Here is a 20,865-nt window from a genome sequence, read left to right as displayed (position 1 = left end):
CCTCTCTCTCAAATCAATAAAAAAAAAATTTTTTTTAAAGAGTGTTGAGGTAAAAGTTCTAAAGTGTTGAGGAGGGGGGAGGAGAAGAGGAAAGAGAGGGAGGAGAGAGGAAAAAGAGAGAAAATGTTTGATTAAAATAATTATGGGTAACAACGTGGCTAGTGAAGACTGTGTTCTTTTAAGTAAAAAACATTCTGTCATAAATATGTTAAAGCCCCATTTGTCTCACTTAAATGCCAGAGATTATTTGATTTCATAGAGGAAATGTATTATAGCTTTTATTCTATTTAAACTTTAGTTAAGCTCTTCATTTCATTAAAAGTTAGATTAAGCCTATGATTCACCCAGATGGGACGTGGCTTTGTAAATGGGAAGTACTCTTTTTTTCAGAATTTTTTAAGACAGTATTGTGAAAAAATGAACAAATTATGAGAATTAATTGTGCCTTTAAACAAAAAGCAAATAATTATTTGTAAAAACTTCTGCTCTGCTTGGTTCTATACAGTAAGCCTCTGAGTGATTTTACAAACCAGTTAGTGGATGATAGTGATAGAAACCAAAATAGAGCCTTTATATAATTTTTTTTAAAGATTTACAACTCACTTTCATGTATATCTCATTTGGCCCTTCTAACTACAAATAAGGCTCATGTATATTCTCCCTCTATAGCTAATGAAGAAGCCGAGACTTATAGATCTCAAATGACTGTGTAACACAGCTACTGAACAGAAGCTGACATGGAGGTGATAGATATGCCAAATTCAGTTCTTGTGATGCTTTAAAAGCTCTTTAGAATGCAGCTCATGTTTTACAATTCCTCCACAAAGTGGGTCTATCTTAACTTACCCTAGTTTTGAACATTTCCATTCAAATTATTGTATACAACTCAGAGGCAACACCTACCTCTCAATCCTATGTCCATAAATTCATTATAATGATTAAGAATAAAAAACGACGTCATAAAATAGCATGAATTTACCAGGCAAACAAGCTGATATATATTAAAGAGCAATGACTTTGAATTGCCCTAGACAGAATTTTAGAAGCTGGTAAGAAAGCAGGTAAGGATTAAGCATTCTGATAAAAAGTGTTAAGTCAGAATAGTTAAGAGTTTGTGAGTTCAGGATTTACCTTTTTATGTTCAACATGATAGTAAAACTTTCATTTCAATTTGTTTTTAATTTGGGGGAGACATTCAATAAAGGGATACAGGAAATCTCAATTTCAGCATTTGCCTATTATCAAGTTTCCATAGAAACAAGGTCATAGCACTAAAATATAAAGTACAAGCACAATGAAAGTTTGCTTTTAATGTCTTTATTTCAGACAATTTTCTATCAGTTATCCTGGAAACAAAGAAATACCTACTTAGTGTAAAACATTTTGGCTTTTCTACAATGGAGAATTGAATTATTTGGTTACACAAAATTATATATGAATGATGCTCTGCCTTGTTCTTCTAAGACTGCAACATGATTTCTTCTAAGTCATTTTTAAGAGCTATTCCTAAGAACCTAGTATAGATTTCAGTCAAACTTAAAAGAAGTTTTCTATTACCTTGCCTTTACCTATCAATATATCTAACTGATGGTAGTATCCGTAACACAATAAAGACACTAAAGTACTGTGATACAATTTTATGATTGCTCATCAACTTCATACAACCTTTTATGTTATGACCTTATGAGCTTTCCTAATTTTCTGGCTAAAGATTCTCTCTCAAGTTACCCCTTCCTCCCCCTCCCCCTGAGGAGTGAGTAGGGAAGGAATTGGCAATATCATGTGGAAAAATCTCTGAGCAACATCTTTCCTCTGCTTTTTCTGGTAAGAATGTTAATAATCATTTGATGAAAAAGATTTAGAAAATATAGAAAAGTCATAAAGAGAAGTAATGACATAAAACTCCTGAAACTGTGCTTGACATCTAGAGAGCGCTCCAGGATGTACTTCCATGCACTGCATGGAGCTCTACTGCATGACTCTGGTAGCTGTAGAGTGAATCATCAAATGGTTGGAGCATCATTCATTTACCCACCCTTTATGGTTGGCCCTCTTCTAAAGTGAAACTGTATATAATCCTATATAATAAAAGGCTAATATGCTAAGTGTCTGGTCATCAGGCCATCCGTTCAATCAATCAAAGCGTAATATGCTAATGATATGCTAAGGCCACTCAACCATTCGCTATGACATGCACTGACCACCAGGGGCCAGACAGTTGACCGGCCGACCAGTCACGATGATGTGCACTGACCACCAGGGGGCAGACACTCCAACCGGTAGGTTAGCTTGCTGCTAGGATCTGGCCGATCGGGACTGAGCGAGACGGGCTGGACACACCCTGGAGCCCTCCCGCAGTCCCTCCCCAGCCCTGATCGTGCACCAGTGGGGTCCTTCATCCTGGCCTGCACCCCCTTGCAATCCGGGACCCCTCAGGGGATGTCAAAGGGTCAGTTTCAGCCTGATGGCGGAACGACCAGTCGCTATGATGTGCACTGACCTCCAGGGGGCAGATGCTCAATGCAGGAGCTGCCCCCTGCTTAGCCAGAGGCTTGGCTCACAGCTGGCAAGCACAGCAGCATGGCGGGAGCCTCTCCCACCTCCGTGGCAGCACTAAGGATGTCCAACTGACGGCTTAGGCCCATCAGTCAGACATCCCCCAAGGGCTCCCAGACTGCGAGAAGGCACAGGCCAGGCTGAGGAACCACCCGGAGTTCATGTATTTCGTGCACTGAGCCTCTAGTCCCATTATAATGTGTTATTCTAAGGACACATAAAAACAGATGCATTGTACCTCCCTATGGAATTTAGGATGTCATTTCATAGTTAAAGTATTTTAACATTAAATGTTCTTATCCCAAATTAAAATTGCTATTGGTTTCTCACTGAACATTACAACTCATCTTTTAAATTGTTTTTGTTTGTTTTTGTTTAAAGTATTACATATATCTCCTTTTTCCCCCATTGACCCCTCCCCAGCCACTCCCACCCCCCAGGACAAGCCCCCATCGCCCCAGTGTCCGTGTCCATGGGTTATGCTAATATGCATGCATATAAGTCCTTTGGTTGATCTCTTACACCACCTCCCCCACACCCTCCCCTGCCTTCCCTCTTAGGTTTGACCGTCTGTTCGGTGTTTCTCTGTCTCTGGATCTATTTTTGTTCATCCATTTATGTTGTTCATTATATTCCACATCCTCTTTTAAATTTTTGCGGTTCTGGTGTCTTTAATTTGGAATTACTACTCCAAGATCTGAAAGTAATGCTGTTCTTGGATGACAATTCAGAAGATATCATTAGAGGTGAAGGAATTAGCCAAATAACACATAAGCATAGCCCAAGGACACAGACAATAGTGTGGTGAGGGCCAGGGAGGGGTGATGGAGGTTGGGTGGAGGTGGGCAAAGGGGGAGAAACGGGGGATTCCTGCAATAGTATCAACAATAAATTACCATCAAGGTGCAGCAAGCATTACTGCAGTGCTCACTGAGAAAGAAAAGAATAAAACAGTATACATCTTAAATGCCACCTAAGTAACTGAAATTTAAATGTGGATCCATTTTCTCCCTCTATCCAATCTGCAGAGCAGACAGAGGAAGAAGCCAGTCCTGATGCTGACTCTGGGCCAGGGGTTTGAGAAGCTTCGCAGCACCTGGGTAGGAAGCTCAGCCTTGGAGCCCAGCTTGTCCTTGGAGATAGGATCACGGTGTCACAGGTGTGCGTTCCGCTTTCCTCTTCTAAAGAGGTCTGTTTTAAAATGAGGTAACTTTTTCATAAAACGTGTTACATCTTTTAAAAGCAAAATCACAGCACTTTGCATTAGAGACTTCTCAGAAATACCCATTTTGCATCAGATGTGACTTTTTGTGATTTGCCACCTATGTATTGGCCAAGTGATCTTTTCATTGCATCAGAATCTTCGGATGCCTATGAACTGGGTAATTCTGGAACTACTTGGTTTTCTGGTTGTCCATGGTTCTTGTTCCACGCCCTTGCTAATCAATGCCTGTTCCTGCCCTTCTCCCACTGATGGGCGGTCACTTGAGCCAGCCCCTTCCTGGCTGCAAGCCTAGTAGGTGTGTCTGGGGCCTAGAGTTGAGCTGCCCACACTTGACCTTTCAAGTAGACTTGTAACTGCCTGTAATTAGCATCTGTTCATTAGTGCTAGGACTAGAAGACTCTTTTTTTTTTTTTTTTTTTTTTTTGCTGGCCATATTTTCACAGTAGTATTTTTTTGGTGATGCATCAGACATTGCAATAAAAAACAAATCTGAGTTGACTGAAGTTTTACTGAAGTTTGCTCTCTTAAACATATTTTAACTCAGGAACAACATTCATCGCCTGATCTCTCCACCATTGTGTTGTCAACATCCCAAGATGGTCTCTTAGGAAACCTGCCTTGATTGATGATTGAAGCATCAAGTGGGAACACATATGTTTTTACTGTCCCTTCCCCCGATGGGATGATGATTGAGATGCTTGTGTAATGTGTTACTTTTTCTTCCCGTGGATCCAACATTTCACTAAGCTTTTTAGGGAGCAGAGAAAATGCATCTGAGAGCAATTCTTTCTACAAACCTGCCCTAAACTATAAACAGACTGCCTACGTTTTCCCACGTGACCTTCTGAGGGGTTGGGAGTTGTGGAAATGGTAGAAAGGGGCACTGTTTACCCTAAGGGTTACTTCTCTGCTCTCATCTTTCAAGGATGGGGCGACAAAGCCATTCCTGTCCTGAGATGTAAAGAAGCACTTTTAGTTCCACATGATACTGAGATGTGGCATTGGAAGCTCTGTCCATTGTGCTTTGCGGTGTGTCTCTGTCCATGTGCACCAGAGCGTCGGGGATGCTGAAAACCTCCTGCTTTTTGTGGACTTCCTGAAGTCTCTCACTTCATTTCTCCAGGACACACAGAGTCCCATTGACTGCCGTGGGGACACCATGTACATACCACAGACTATCCTGGTATTGACTACTCATGCTACCTTGTTGTAGTTATTAAACTGATTATTATTCTTACATTATAAATAAATAAATAATAACGTTCCATTTGGGATAAAAGTATTTGAGTAAATTTTCATCTTTATGCTGTATTTGTTTTTTGAGATCAAAAAGTTAAATTGCATGTTTACTGCACAGCTTAAGAATTTCATAGTTTTAGCTATAGTTAAAGTATTTCTAGCTTGGAAAATTTAGTCCTCAAAATAATTACACTTTTCAAAAATATACCATCTTGATCTTCAACTTTTTAATAAAGATTAAGTGCGTTTGCAGTAAAACACCAGAAAAATGCAAAATGGTGTTTTATACAGGGGTGGGCAAAAGTAGGTTTACAGTTGTGCATATGGAAAAACACATAATACAAGAATAAATAATAATATAAGAATAAACTGTGTTTCATATATCCACAACTGTAACCTACTTTTGCCCACCCCCTGTATAATATATAGATATTTATGATTAATGGCTACTGGAAATTTATAAGTGTTATGTATTTTAAAAGGCATCAAGTAGGTTTTCTCCCTCTCCATCTTTTGTGTATTAGTGAGGGATCTTGATGGGAAAGTGTGACAGATAGCATGATGAAACTGTTTTATATTAGTATGAGGAAGGAAGGCTGATCTGAATTAGTTTTAAAAATATAATAAAACCTAGCATGTTAAAACTGTTGAACCCTGGCTGTGTGTGTCCCATGCACCGAAAGGTTGCTGATTCGATTCCCGATCAGGGCACATGCCTGGATTATGGGCTTGATCCCTAGCAGGAGGCATGTTTGCTCTCACATCAGTGTTTCTCTCTCCCTCTCCCCTTCTTTCTCTCTAAAAAACCTATTAAAAATATTTGGTTTTAATAGTTAGTATTCTGTGATATTCAAAAATGCTACTATTTCTTTCAACTACTTATAGTGACTGGGATTAGTTATTGGCCTTATTTAAGGAAGAGAATTGTCCTAACATAGTTTAGGCTACTTCAGTATTTTATTATTGCTATATTGTTAGGCTCTTTACAAATCAATTAATACTTCAAAAATAAAAGACTACTTCTAAAGTGTGTTAGTTTATTCTCTAGAACAATGATTTTCAACCACTTTCATCTCATGGCACACAAAAACAAATTACTAAAATTCTGTACTATACCAAAAATATATTTTTTTGCCAATCTGACAAAAAATATGTATGTTTTTATTGATTTACAAAAAAAGTAATAATAATAGTATATATCTTCCCCTTTTGCTCCAAAGTGACATTTTTAAAAAGTAGGTGTCTATAGATGTATATAACGATTTCTGGTACCAAGAATTAACCAATCAAATGCAACCTTATTATACAACATGACCAATAAGATGTAACTCTATTATATGACCTACTAGAGGCTCAGTGCACGAAATTCATGCATGGGGTGGGGCCCTCAGCCCGGCCCGCAACCTCTCGCAATCTGGGACCCCTCAGGGGATGTCGGACCTAAACCAGCAGTCGGACATCCCTCTTGCAATCCAGGACACTGCACCAGTGACCATATTTTTCATACAGGTGAAAGGCATCTTGCTATTGTCTGGACAGCTACATTTTTTTGCCCTGATTATAAAAAGTAGTACATAACATGATCCTTCTGAGGCAGTAGTACCATTTTCCCCATCTTATGGGTGGAAAAACTGAAGCAGAGAGAAGTTAAGTAATTGGCTTTGTCACACAGTTATAAGTGTCAGAATCAGGGCTGAGCACAAAATGTGCAAGCCAGAGTCCATGCATGTCATCGCTGCATCATCTGTTTTTTTCAGTGTTAGAGTTAGCCTTGCCAGGTTTTAAATTTTAAATCTAAGAGACTGTTCCCAAAATATAGGGTAGGGTCTCTAGGCCTGGCCAGCGATCTGTGGAGCAAAGAGCAGGGCAATTGGGGGGGGGGGGGGGGCCCACTGGCACCCACCTTAGCTGATGGCCTGGCGCCACCCACTCGCCAGCCCCGCCAGCCCCCCCCGCCCCCCCCCCCCCGCCAACGGGTCATTCAACAGGTCTTTCTGCTGTTGGTTGATTGGATTATTAGGGTTTTATATAGATAGATATATTTTTGTTTTAAGACAGGGTGTTCACACCAGAAGGGTATTGTTGTGTTGGCTATGGTCATTTTTTTAATTTGACAATCTAAGGGAAAAGAAGTCAGTGCCCCTGACTAGTCAGGTATTTTTTAAAAATTACTGCAGCACACTGGTTGAAAATCGCTGCTCTCAAAAAGGGTCTCAAAAAAAGTTCACTGTCACCACTCCAATACCTCTGCAGATAAATTTGAATTTGTTTCTGTAGTAAAATTTACCTTCCAGCTGTAACTGATTTTAAATCATTTGTCAAACACCCACTGACAGCTGTGAGTGCTCAGCAGCTGGAGGTAGGAGAGAAGTGAGAGTCCTCCCTTCCCTGGAGAAGCTTACTTTTTGGTGAGGGGGATAACCTGTAAGCAGTTGATACCTTGTAACAAGTGGTAGCTATGTGACTGTACAGAAAGAAAGAAGTTTTATAGTGTGGCTACTGGCAAAGATATCCTGGAGGTAAATTGGGAGGGATTTGGGGGGAGGAGCAGCATGAGTGAGACAGGGTGATGATGAGTATTAAATAACTTAGAGAATAAAATTAATAACATTTAAAAATGAATAAAAAGTATTCTCTGAGGTTCTCCCTTGAGTAGTGTAATGATAACCTTATTTAAACATGAAGTCAGAGTTAACGTGTTAAAGCTGTTTTATCTGTTTCTTTGGATCTGAATCTTATAAAACTCTTTTATTCTCCGGATGAGGAAACTGGAGCTCAGAGAGACCAGTTAGTGAACGGGCAGCCCAGCACTCACACACCTCTGCCTCAGACACATTTGTTTTGTCACACTGTCTCCTGAACAAATATTCATTATTGGCTTTCATTTACTGCAATAAAATGCTCTCCCTTCAATATTATATAAAGCATTATATTTTATTGTAGTAAGTGAATAGTAGAAATAGAAAATTGCAGCTGTTTTTTATTGCTTAAGAAAATAAAATACTAAAATCTTATTCTAAACTTCTCACATTATTATATAGGATATTTATAATAGGTGTCTGCCAGGTTTGATTATAGGTGCTATATCAAGGGCAGCATTTTATAACCCATTCCTCAAATCTCATCTGTGGAAGTTAGAGTATCTAATGGGTTTACTATAGAGCTGCACATGATATCACACTCAAGCAGTTCATGGAGCATAAGAAAAATTACAATGCTTAATCGATTGACATTTTAACTAAGGAAAAACCACACTTTTATAGGTTTAACTTACTGTGACATTTTCTTCTATTTCCCTTCCCCTTCATGTATCTCCTGGGAGTCTTACAAAAAGTATAGCTCATGCTCAACAGTATTTCTGAATGACAGTACAGTCAGCCAGCCTAAACTTAGAACCACAGTCCAATAGTGAATACAACTAGGTTGACAAGGGATGAGTAACAGACCCCCTAATGCTAAAGGCATTCTAGCCATACCTAATTTCAGTCAACTAACTGTCTTCTTCAGTGACCAGGTTAGGAAACTGGTGTCCATTATATATTAATTTCAAGGACCTAAATATGAATTTATAATCTCAGAATGAGTATATGAAGGGAAAGCTAGTTAGCAAATAAGAAATCCCAGAAAAAAGCATTTGTCTTTATTTGCTTGATTTCTGTTGTTAAGACATTGTTGAATATAATGAAAAGGAGAGGTGCTTTTAACTGGTGTTTCTAGAAAAACAAAAAGTATGATTTTATGAGATAGAATCCTAAAATGATGCATACTACTTTGGAACTTACTAATAGAAGAAGTAACAGTTTGTCCCCTACTTGCATTGGAGTGTATCTGCACTTAAATTTAATTGATTTTTGTCAGATTTTCCCCATCATACATTTTTTCCTGCATTATTTTTGTATATAATTCATTCTCCTTCCTATCCCCAAAGAGGGGGAAAATGTATCACACCAGTCTTAAGGAACAACTTTTCAAGCTAATTTCTTCGTGGATAAAATTTTTTTCAACTCAGGTTTTAGTTTCACAGAAATATTTAATTTAATCATACACACACACACGGGGGAGGGGAAGACAAAGTAAATTTACAATTGTGGGTACATGAAACAGAGTTTATTCTTGTTATTATTTATTCATTATTGTATTACTAGAGGCCTGGTGCACAAATTTGTGCCTGGATGGGGTCCAGCCAGCCCAGCTGGGGGAAGGGGCCATGGGCGGTTGGCCGGCCAGCCCCGCCCCCTGGTCGAACTCCCAGTTGAATTCCCAGTAGAACTCCCGGTCAAGAGGACAATTTGCATATTAGCCTTTTATTATATAGGATATTTCGTATGAACAACTATAAACCTACTTTTGCCCCACCCTATAGGTATATTTGGAGACCCAGAAGGAGAGAGAAGAGAGGGGAAAACAGACAAAGTATTTTAAGACAACATGGCTAAATTTGATGAAAACTATAAACCAACAAGCCCAAGAAGTTCAACAAAACCCAAGCACAAGAAACATGAATAAAACTATACCAATGCACATCATAATCAAATTGTTCCAAACTAGTGATTTAAAAAAAATCTTAAAAGCAGTCAAGAAAAAAAAAGGACATTATGTACAAAGAAAGATAAGGATGACATCAGATTTCTCATTGGAAACAAAACAAGCAAGAAGATAGTGAGGCAACATCTTCAAAGCTACTGCAAGAAAAAAAGCATCAACCCAGAATTCTATACCCAGCAAAAATATCTTTCAAAAAATGAAAGAAATATACTTTTTCAGAGACATAAAAGCTGGAAAAATACATCACCAGCACAGCTATACTATACAAAACATGGTGGTTGTTAGCGATTGAGGGTAAGGGAGGAATGAGTTATTGTTTAATGGTATGGAGTTTCATTATTTTACAAATGAAGAGTTCTGGAGATGAATGGTGGTAATGGTATCACAACCTTAAGAAAGTATTAATACCACTGAACTTAAAAATGATTAAGAAGTAAATTTTATATTTTACCACAATTTTTAAAATAGAAGTAAAAAACAACAGAAATGTGCCAAAAGTAGGTTAATCTAGAAATAAAATAGTGAAAACAGCTACACAATGAATTTCTACATATTTTTAAATGGGTTACAAATCTAGCACTTACCTTCACATTTAAAATGATAACATTTTCCAAGTAATAATACAGGAGAATTTCTACTAAAATACGTCTTTGTTTTCAACACCCAACCTAAGTGAGAAAAAAATTGTTTTGCAATTAAAGGGTTATGCACTAAAAGTCTAGCAACATTTTCTTTTATTTAATTTCAAATCATCAATTATCAACTATAGATGTGCATTTTTTGCAAAAGTAGCAAAATATTTGGACAATGAACTGAAAATCTGTATTTTAACTACATTTACTCCACTTGAAGAACATGAAAAAGAAAAAATAATTTTAATTTACTTTCAAACAGGTAACAATGTTCTTCTGGTATAAAAGAATTTTTAATCCTTACCCAAGGATATGTTTTTATTGATTTTAGAGAGGGAGGAGGGAAGAGAGAAGAAAATATTTACAAATCATGTATTTGCTAAGGGATGTTTTATCTAGAGTATATAATTCAATGACAAAAGGACAACCCAATTAAAATGCACAAAGAATTTGAATATATACTCCAAAGAATATATACATGTATGGCCAATAAGTACATGAAAAGATGCTTAACATCATTGTTCATCAAAGAAATGCAAACCAAACTCACAGTAAGATACTTCACAACCACTAGGATGGCTCTAATAAAAGGATGGACAAGGTATTGGTGAGGATGTGGAGTAATTCAAACCCTCAAACGTTAAGGGTGGAAATGTAAAATGGTGCAGCCACTTTGGAAAAGTTTGGCAGTTCCTCAAAAAGTTAAACTTAGAGTTAACAAATGATACAGAAATTCTACTCCGAGATAACAGAAAACATGTTCACACAAAACCTTGTACACAATGTTCAGAGAAACACTATTCATATTCCAAAAAGTAGAAATAACCTAAATGTCCATGAACTGATGAATGGGTAAAGAAATGTGGTATAGTCATACAATGAAATATTATTCAGCCATATAAAGGAATAAAGTACTGATATATACATGCTACAATATGGGTGAACTTTGAAAACATTAAGTGAAAAAGGTCAGACACGAAAGGCCACAGGTTGTATGATTTCATTTACATGAAATGTCCAGAAGAGGGAAATCCATAGATATAGAAAATAGACTGGTGGTTGCCAGGGGCTGGAGGGAGGTGTAGAGGAATAGGGAGTAGCTACTAATGGGCATGGGGTTGCTTTTTGGGCTAAAAATATATTCTGGAATTAGATAGTGATGATGATTGCACAACCTTGTGAATATACTAAAAACCACTGACTCATACACTTTAAAAGGGTGCATTTTATAGTATATAAATTATACCAGAGGCCAGGTGCATGGATACTAGAGGTCCCTCAGCCTGGCCTGCGCCCTCTTGCAATCCGGGACCCCTCAGGGGATGTCAGAGAGCTGGTTTCAGCCAAATCCCCACAGGCCAGGCCAAGAAACCCCACCAATGCACGAATCCGTGCACTAGGCCTCTAGTATGGATATAAGATCTTTGGTTAATCTCTTCCCGCCCTCCCTCTTCCCCCTTCCCTCTAAGATTCATCAGTCTGTTACATGTTTCCATGCCTGTGCATTGAGCGTCTGCCCCCTGGTGGTCAGTGTGCGTCATAACTACAGGTCAAACGGTCGCCTAGGCTTTTATATAGAGAGATCTCAACTTTAAAAATTAATGTTCATAATTTTCAGAATGCAATGTCATGTTATTATCAAGTTATAACTGTCTAAATAGCTAGCTGGCCATGCCTTCCAGTGAACCAGGAGTCAACTGCCAACAGGTTTTACCTGAATTTGCAGTATCAAGGAATTTCACTAAATTTTATCATTTTTATTTTATGGCTATGAACTTCTTCCTGTTGAAACTGGTTCTGCTGAGTATTTCTCCATTTCTGAAGGCTTCTTCACCTCCTATTTGTTTTTAGTCTGAAGTGAGCTTCAAAAATACTGTAAGATTGGTTGCCAGATGGGAGAGGGTTAGGGGGTCGGGTGAAAAAGGTAAAGGGAGTAAGAAGTACAAATTGGCAGTAATAAAATAGTCATAGGGATGTAAAGAACAGCATAGGGAATATAGTCAATAATATTGTAAACTATGTATGGTACTATACTTACTGGGGGGATTGCTTCATAAGTTATGTAAACATCTAGCCACTATGCTGTACACCTGAAACTAATATAATACTGAAAGTCAACTGTAACTGAAAAAATTAAAAACAAACAAATAAAAAGTAATAAACTATAAAACAAAACAAATTAAAAAAAAAAAAACACGCCATATGATCCTTCCCTCTTGAATTTGTTTGCAAATCAAGATTAACTAGGTTAAAAATAATGGTCTGAGGGTACTTCCAGGAGAAATTCATAGGTATCAGTGCATGAACTTTATACTGTCTGTTTTGTGTGTTCAGAGGTCTATTTTGCTTACTTCCTGGTTCATGAGGTTGCCTGAAAGTAAGTCTAAAAACGGAGGTATTACCATCACCTGAATAAATTATGTTTGGAATTTAAAAAAAAAAAAAAAAAAAAAAAGAGGGCACATAAGCATGCTTTAGTTTCTAAGCATTGTTTATGATGATATTTGGTTCTTTCTTCAGGAGACATTCTTATCTACATTCCTTACAGAAATATATCATTCAATGAGAACCTTAAGCAATTGTCAGTGATTTAATAAGGAAGATGATACACATCTTCAAATATATCTTTGGATTTATACAATTTTTAAATCAAAATACTTACTATATTTCATGTTGTTCCAAGCAGATATAAATTTAGTTTTTAGCTTGTCAGCTTCTTCTGTTCCTGTGGCCTCCATATTCAAATTCTAAAGAAATAGCCATCACTTGATTTCATTCTTCTACAGAGTTTAATCTTTTGTACTGACTAAAAGAAAAAAGTTAAATAAAAACAAGTAATAAGTTCATGTTATATGGTACAATACCTGCTAAAGTTATCTGAGTTATTAAATAAAATTTGAATTTGAAATGAGCAAACCAATTTCTCATTTTATAGAACAGAATATAATATATTCAATTAATATTTTAAATTCAAAAAAACACTTAATACCAAATATGCAACAATATAAATTAGCATACAAAACTAGACAATAATCTCTCCCAGATACTCACAATTAAAAACAATAAGTTAACTTAGTAACACAGCTCAGCATTGGTGCTTTGTGCAACTGTTCAAGATTTGTTTTATTTGTAATTAGAGAAGGTGATTTGAAATCTTATGAAAAATGATGACTATCTTCAGAATGGAAGCTTCCACTCATTAAGTCCCTGCTTTCATATAAAACCTAAATTTTTGTTTTATTTTAAATTAAGGCATTTCCTACAATTACTGCCTATCTTAATATTGCAGCATTTAAAAAAAATAGGATGGCTTAAGTTTACAACAGGAATAAATGTAGCTCATAAGTATTTGTTTTTTAACTAACTTAAGGGGAAAGTAGGAATGTGTGATATAATCTGAAAGAGGAACAAATTATAATTCAAAGTATGAGCTTATTTGCAATAATTCACGGACAGTTTACTTTTCAAGAAAATGCTGCACAGAACATTACACTTTTAGGGTTATAAATATCTACTCAAAAGTACTGATATGTTCATTTCTCTAACAACAGACATTCCATTTTATAACACGTATTAAAAGCTACTAATTATACATCATAGTTGAGGCAGGAGAAAACATAGTCCATTGGAAGAATTTAAAAAGCCAAGGTGAAGAGAGCACAGAAAGTCCAAAAAAGAAACACAAGATGTGGCTACAGGGCTGGACAGGAGCCAGAGCACACAGGGCCTTGTAGACTATGTTAAGAATTTTGTTCTTTATCCTAGCACCTGGTTTCAAACAGAAATATCAGAGTGGGTTTATTGACTTAAACAGCAGCAAAGAGAATAGACTGAAAAGGGACAAGAGTAGATGGTGAGAGTATACTACTATTGTACAAGACTATATTACCTAATAATAGACAAACGTAAATTGACCGTACCACCGCTATGCCACCAGCCAATCAGGAGTGAATTAACTACCAAATTAATCCAACAAAGATGGTAGTTAATTTGCATACACAGGCGCCGAGTGATGGGGGTGGGATGCTTGCATTGTCCCAGGAGTTCTGCCCCACCCCCAGTCTCTCAGGGCCTCTGGGCAGCATGGGAAGGCAGGGCCGGAGCGGAAAGAGGCGGCTCCAGAGCCTGAGCGGAAAGGGGCTGAGCCAGAGTGAAAAGGCAGTGCCGGCAGCCAGGGAAAGGAAAGTCCATTCTAGCACGAATCTTCATGCATCGGACTTCTAGTAAGTAAAATAATAGTAGGTTGGACTGGAGCTGTGGAGATGGAGAGATATAGATATATGAGAAAATGTGTCAAAAATTCACTAAGTCTTGGTGATAAAATGGATGTGGAAGGTGAGAAACAGGGATATGTCAAGGATAAACTCAGCCAGGTTCCTGGCTTATAAAATTAAATAGATGCTGCCAATCACTGAAATATTAGGATAGGGGCAGGTTAGAGGGAGATCATGAATTTGATTTATGTGGAGTGTGAGATGCCTCTGAGAGAAACAGTACAGAATCATTACTTATTTAATCATTTGGTAAATTATTGTCAGGCACTATTCTAGGCAATGCAGATAAGGCTTAGAACAAAGGCAGTGAAATATAACAGGTTCTTGAATAAAGTCATTTCGTTCAACATCATTTACTTATATAATGTTCGTTAAATGTCATAGGAACTTAATTCTTGTTTGTATCAATTAACCTATGGGGCAATTGCTTTAATTACATATCATTTCACTCAAAGTTGCAGAGCCTATCAACAACATGAAGTGCAGACTACTATACTTCTGTCACGAGCTTACATTCTAGATATATTTTAGAGAGGACAACAAGGCCATTGGTTTATATAGATCTGGAGCTCAAGCATGAGGTCTAGGCTTGAGCTACTAATTTGAGGACTGCTGATATACAAGTGAGAATTACAGCTACAAACATGTTCCTCCAGGACTTTGCCTTGCTCATGTTTGTACCCTCAGATAGTCAAGGCCCTTCATGAAATGACATCTGATCCCTTACTCAGTTTCCTCTTTTGCCACTCCCTCACATGCACCATATCCTGAAGGCATCCTATATAATAAAAGGCTAATATGCAAATTGACCGAACGGCAGAATGGTCACTATGACACACACTGACCACCAGGGGACAGACGCTCCATGCAGGAGCTGCCCCCTGGTGGTCAGTGTGCTCCCACAGGGGGGCGCCACTCAGCCAGAAGCCCTGAGCAGCGCTAAGGATGTCTGACTGCCAGCTTACCCCCCGAGGGCTCCCGGACTGCAAGAGGGAGCAGGCCAGGCTGAGGGACCCCCCTTCCCTGAGTGCATGAATTTCATGCACCAGGTCTCCAGTTTTTAATACTATTGGACAGATGCCCCTCCTCTTTCCTCATAGAATACTTCCTCTATCACAGCACTCATCACACTGTATTGTAATTATTTGTTTCTTACCTGTCTCTTACACTAGACCAGCAATTTTCAACTTTTTTTATCTCATGGCACATATAAACTAATTACTAAAAGTCTGTGGCATTCCAATAAATATTTTTGTCAATCTGACAAAAAAGGCCCTAGCTGGTTTGGCTCAGTAGATAGAGTGTCAGTCTGCGGACTGAAGGGTCCTGAGTTGGATTCCGATCAAGAGCACATGCCTAGGTTGTGGGCTCAATCCACAGTGGGGGATATGCAGAAGGCAGTCAACCATTGATCCTCTCTCATCATTGATGTTTCTATCTCTTTCCTTCTCCCTTTCTCTCTGAAATCAATAAAAATATATTTTTTAAAAGCTGACAAAAAAACAGGTATAATTTTATTGATTTATTTAAAATAATAATAGTAGTAATTACCTGCCCTTTTTGCTTCAAAGTGACTTTTTTAAAAATATGTTTCTATTGATTTCAGAGTGGGATAGAACCAGCAACCCAGGCATGTGCCCTGACCAGGAATTGAACCAGCGACCTCCTGGTGCATGGGATGACGCTCAACCAACTGAGCCACACTTGCTGGGCTCCAAAGAGATTTCTTAAAAAATAAGGTGCCTATACTTGTATATAAGGATTTCTGGAACTGAGAATTAACCAATCAGATGCAACCTTATTATGCAACATGACCAATAAGATGCAACTCTATTATATGACCTATATATTTATGGCTCAAGACAGGACATTCACACCCAACAACTATGGTTGTGTTGGCTGTTGTCATTTTTTAATTTGACAATCTAAGGGAAAGCGGTCAGTGCCCCTGACTAAATAGTCAGGTATTACATGTTTTAAAAATTATTGCAGCATGAGAGATTGAGGGAAAAAAGAGAGAGAGAACTAATGGACATGGGCAACAGTGTGGTGACTGCGGGATCAGAGGTGATGGAGGAGGTGGAAGAGCGCATGGGGGGATAAATGATGATGGAAAAAAATAAATTAAAAAAATTACTGTGGCACACTGATTGGAAATTGCTGCATTAGTCAGTAAACTTTTTTAAAAAATATATATTTTATTGATTTTCCACAGAGAGGAAGGGAGAGGAACAGAGAGCCAGAAACATCAATGAGAGAGAAACATCGATCAGCTGCCTCCTCCCCGCCAGGGATGCGCCCACAACCAAGGCACACGCCCCTGACCGGAATCGAACCCAGGACCCCCCCGTCCGCAGGCCGATGCTCCATCCACTGAGCCAAACCGGCCAGGGCAGTCAGTAAACTTTTTGAAGATCCTTAATGTCTTCCTGGCATGTGATTGGTCTTCAAAATATGATTATTAAATGAATCAGTGAACCGAGAAATTAATGAAATGTAGGTATATCATTAATAGCACTTTTGCCAGCTGTAATTAGAATTTTTAAACTAACAACTAGAATAAAAAAAGAAAAAAAATTATTTCCTCCAGAAAACTGCATAATTTAACAAAATTTGGAAAAGAAGGAAAAAGCTTATAAAATGTGTGAATTATATATAGTGCATCCACATGATGGGTTATATAGCCATTTAAAATGTCTCCAAAGAGTTTGTAAAAATGGAGAAACACTCAGCAGTGTCTAAAACTTTCTGTATCACATGATATTGGCACAGGAAGGGGGGGAGTTAAGAAAGAAATATTGACAATAGTTTCCCTAAATGTAAAATCATGTTGGTTATTTTTATATCACTATTATCAACCTTTTCCAAATCTTACAAAAAGAATATATGTAATTTATATAATTTTAAACATTTATTTTTAAAAAGCCACCATGAATCTTCTAAATCTAAAATGTTTAAAATAAGAGTCTGTACATGTATGTATATTCTTCCTAAGTTAGGAAAAAAGTGAGCCACAAGGAAGACTTCAGTTCAAACAGTTCCCAACACCAGCTACCAGAAACCTCTGGACAGTCCTTATCAAGAGTGTGAAACTCAAGATGCCATAAAGTGGGGCGGGGGGGGGGGGGCGGGCGGGGAGGGACAGAAGACAAAGTGAGGAATTTTGTATGGGGAAAGTCTGTTATCTTAGATAATGACTCCTAAATAAATAAATAACCAAGGTCAGATGCTGTGAAAGAAACAGAAATTAATGAGACAAATATTCTTGACTATTCTAATAAGAATACTTTTATTGTCATTGTTATAGAGAGGAGATTAGAATAAAATTATCGTAAGGTAAAACTAGTTAAGCTGTTGCTAATTTAATAATTCATTATTGTTTTACTTTTCACATAACTAAAACTGAATTTCAATCTTCTAGAACAGTGGTCGGCAAACTCATTAGTCAACAGAGCCAAATATCAACAGTACAACAATTGAAATTTCTTTTGAGAGCCAAATTTTTTAAACTTAAACTTCTTCTAACGCCACTTCTTCAAAATAGACTCGCCCACGCCTTGGTATTTTATGGAAGAGACACACTCAAGGGGCCAAATGCTGCATGTGGCTCGCGAGCCGCAGTTTGCCGACCACGGTTCTAGAAAAACAGAAACCCATTTTATTTCTACAACAAAAATTTAAATGACTATTTCTAAGAATCCTAACTTTAAAGCAAGGTCGAATTTGAAAAGTGATCCCTTGAACCATCTTGGAAAGTTTTATAAGTCAAAACACTTTAAAAAGCAATAACCAAACATTCCAAATGAGAAGATTTGTCTTCCTGCACATTAAAACACTTATAAAACTACAGTAATTAAAGTTTAGTAATACTTAAATTTATTATTTTTATTAGCAAAAGATGACACTGAATAAAACATGATAGGGAGTAGGGAAATAAATCCAAGCACATTTGAGAATTTAGTACCTGCTATGAGATATATTTCATATTAGTGAGAAAAGATGGCTAATTTAATAAATAATACTAGAATAATAAGTTAGCCAGTTTAAAAAATAAAGCTACTTTACATTATAAATTCTAGATGAGTCAAACACATGACATGTATGCATCTACTACAAAGAAGTATTTATTAAAATTGCTTTAACAACCTTGTAGAAAACGCCTTTCTTAGCATGGTATGCAAAACTAGAAATCCAAAAGAAAAATGTAATTACATAAAAATGAAAATTTCTATACAGGAAGAAGAAAAAGAATGTTGATAAGGGTGAGTTACAATTCAATAATTAGGAAAAATTCAATGCCTATTATATATAGACAAAGTATTAATGTCCCTAATATATAAAGAGCTTTTCAATAACAAAAAGAAAAACCCAAATGGAACACAAGACAGCCATTGTATAACAAAATATTTTGACCCTTACTAGTATTAGATGAAAGTAATTCACATAAAAAGAATTTCATATTGCCTTAACTGGTTGGGCTCAGTGGATAGAGTGTCGGCCTGCGGACTAAAAGGTCCCAGGTTCGATTCTGGTCAAGGGCATGTACCTTGGTTGCTGGCACATCCCCAGTAGGAGGTGTGCAAAAGCAGCTAATCGATGTTTCTCTCCCATAGATGTTTCTAACTCTCTATACCTTTCCCTTAATCTCTGTAAAAAATCAATAAAATGTATATTTTTTTAAATAAATCTATATTGTTCAGATTATTACAGGTGTTCCTCTTTTTTCCCCCATAGCTCCCTTCCACCTGATTCCCCACCCCACCCCATGCCCTTACCCCCCGCCACTGTCTTCATCCATAGGTGTAAGATTTTTGTCCAATCTCTTCCCGCAACGCTCACACCCCCTGCCCCCTGAGAATTGTCAGTCCACTCCCTTTCTATGTCCCTGATTATATTATATTCATCAGTCCATTCTGTTCATCAGATTTTTTATTCACTTGATTTTTAGATTCACTTGTTGGTAGTACGTATTTGTTGTCATTTTGTTGTTCATAATTTTTATCTTTACCTTTTTCTTCTTCTTCCTCTTCTTAAAGAATACCCTTCAGCATTTCATATAATCCTGGTTTGGTGATGATGAACTCCTTTAGCTTTTTCTTGTCTGTGAAGCTCTTTATCTGCCCTTCAATTCTGAATGATAACTTTGCTGGGTAGAGTCATCTTGGTTGTAGGTTCTTGCTATTCATCACTTTGAATATTTCTTGCCACTCCCTTCTGGCCTGCATAGTTTCTGTTGAGAAATCAGCTGACAGTCGTATGGGTGCTCCCTTGTGGGTAATTAACTGTTTTTCTCTTGCTGCTTTCAAGATTCTCTCTTTGTCTTTTGCCCTTGGCATTTTAATTATGATGAGTCTTGGTGTGGTCCTCTTTGGATTCCTCTTGTTTGGGTTTCTCTGCGCTTCTGTACTTGTAAGTCTATTTCTTTCACCAGGTAGGGAAAGTTTTCTGTCATTACTTCTTCTAATAGGTTTTCAATATTTTGCTCTCTCTCTTCTTCTGGCACCCCAATAATTCGGATGTTGGTACACTTAAAGTTGTACCAGAGGCTCCTTACACTATGTTCATATTTTCAGATTCTTATTTCTTTTTGTTTTTCTGGTTGGGTGTTTTTTGTTTCCTCATATTTCAGATCTTTGGTTTGATTCTTGGGGTCCTTTGATCTACAGCTGAATTTCTGTATATTCTTTATTTCAGACAGTGTATGCTTAATTTCTGACTGGTTCTTTTCCATTTTTTTGCCATTCTCATTAAGGTCCTTGAAGGTCTCACTAAGCTCCTCAGAGGTCTCATCAAGTTTCTCAGCGGTTTTTAGAAGATTCTTGAGTAACCTTATAAATGTGGTTTTGAACTCTATGTCCAGCTTTCCTCCATTTCTTTCATTTGTGACATGTTTCTTTGTCTCCGCATTTTGCTGCTTCCCTGTGTTGATGGAGTGGTTTTCTGTGGTAGTTGACGAGTGGTTCAGCCTATCATCTGAGGTGGACACTCTTGGTGCACCCCTTTGTGGGCTGAGTGCAAAGTCTTGGTGTAGTTAAGCCTTGATTGCTGTTGGTACACTGGGAGGAATTGACCTCCAGGCCAATTGGCTGTGAGGACCCGCTGTGTCTATAATGGAAGAACTGCTGTGCTGGAGACACGCTTATGGGGCAGGACTTGCTTCAGTGGAGCTTTGGTGCTCACTGAGTCTGCCTCTTGAATGTGCCACTTATGGATGTGAGTAGTTGAAATCGGGTGTCGTCTCACACTGACCACTAGATACACTAGCTTCTGGATCTCCAATGGGGTGCAGGTCAGCTACTGTCTGAGGCCACCCAGCAGGAGCTACAGCGAGAACTACAGTTTTCTCCTTTTTGCTTGGGGTTTGGAGGTTTTGGAGCTGTCTGACCAGAGCTGC

The 20,865-nt window shown here is 37.8% G+C and overlaps 1 protein-coding gene across 5 annotated transcripts in view; it reads right to left on the bottom strand.

Moving 5' to 3' along the window:
• Positions 1–20,865, bottom strand: part of ATG4C (autophagy related 4C cysteine peptidase) — an 89,968-nt gene that overhangs the window by 48,858 nt on the left and 20,245 nt on the right. For all 5 annotated transcript variants that reach the window (XM_080655027.1, XM_080655028.1, XM_080655029.1 and 2 more), the window contains exons 2-3: positions 12,860–13,003; positions 10,150–10,233 (exon numbers count right to left, since the gene is read on the bottom strand). In XM_080655027.1, the coding sequence (XP_080511153.1) occupies positions 10,150–10,233; positions 12,860–12,935 (160 nt within the window). In that variant the 5' untranslated portion in view covers positions 12,936–13,003. The remainder of the gene's footprint in view (positions 1–10,149; positions 10,234–12,859; positions 13,004–20,865) is intronic.

This window comes from Plecotus auritus, assembly GCF_963455305.1.
Source record: "Plecotus auritus genome assembly, chromosome: 2".
Taxonomy (NCBI): Eukaryota; Metazoa; Chordata; class Mammalia; order Chiroptera; family Vespertilionidae; genus Plecotus; species Plecotus auritus.
This window is presented reverse-complemented; position numbering and strand designations above follow the sequence as displayed.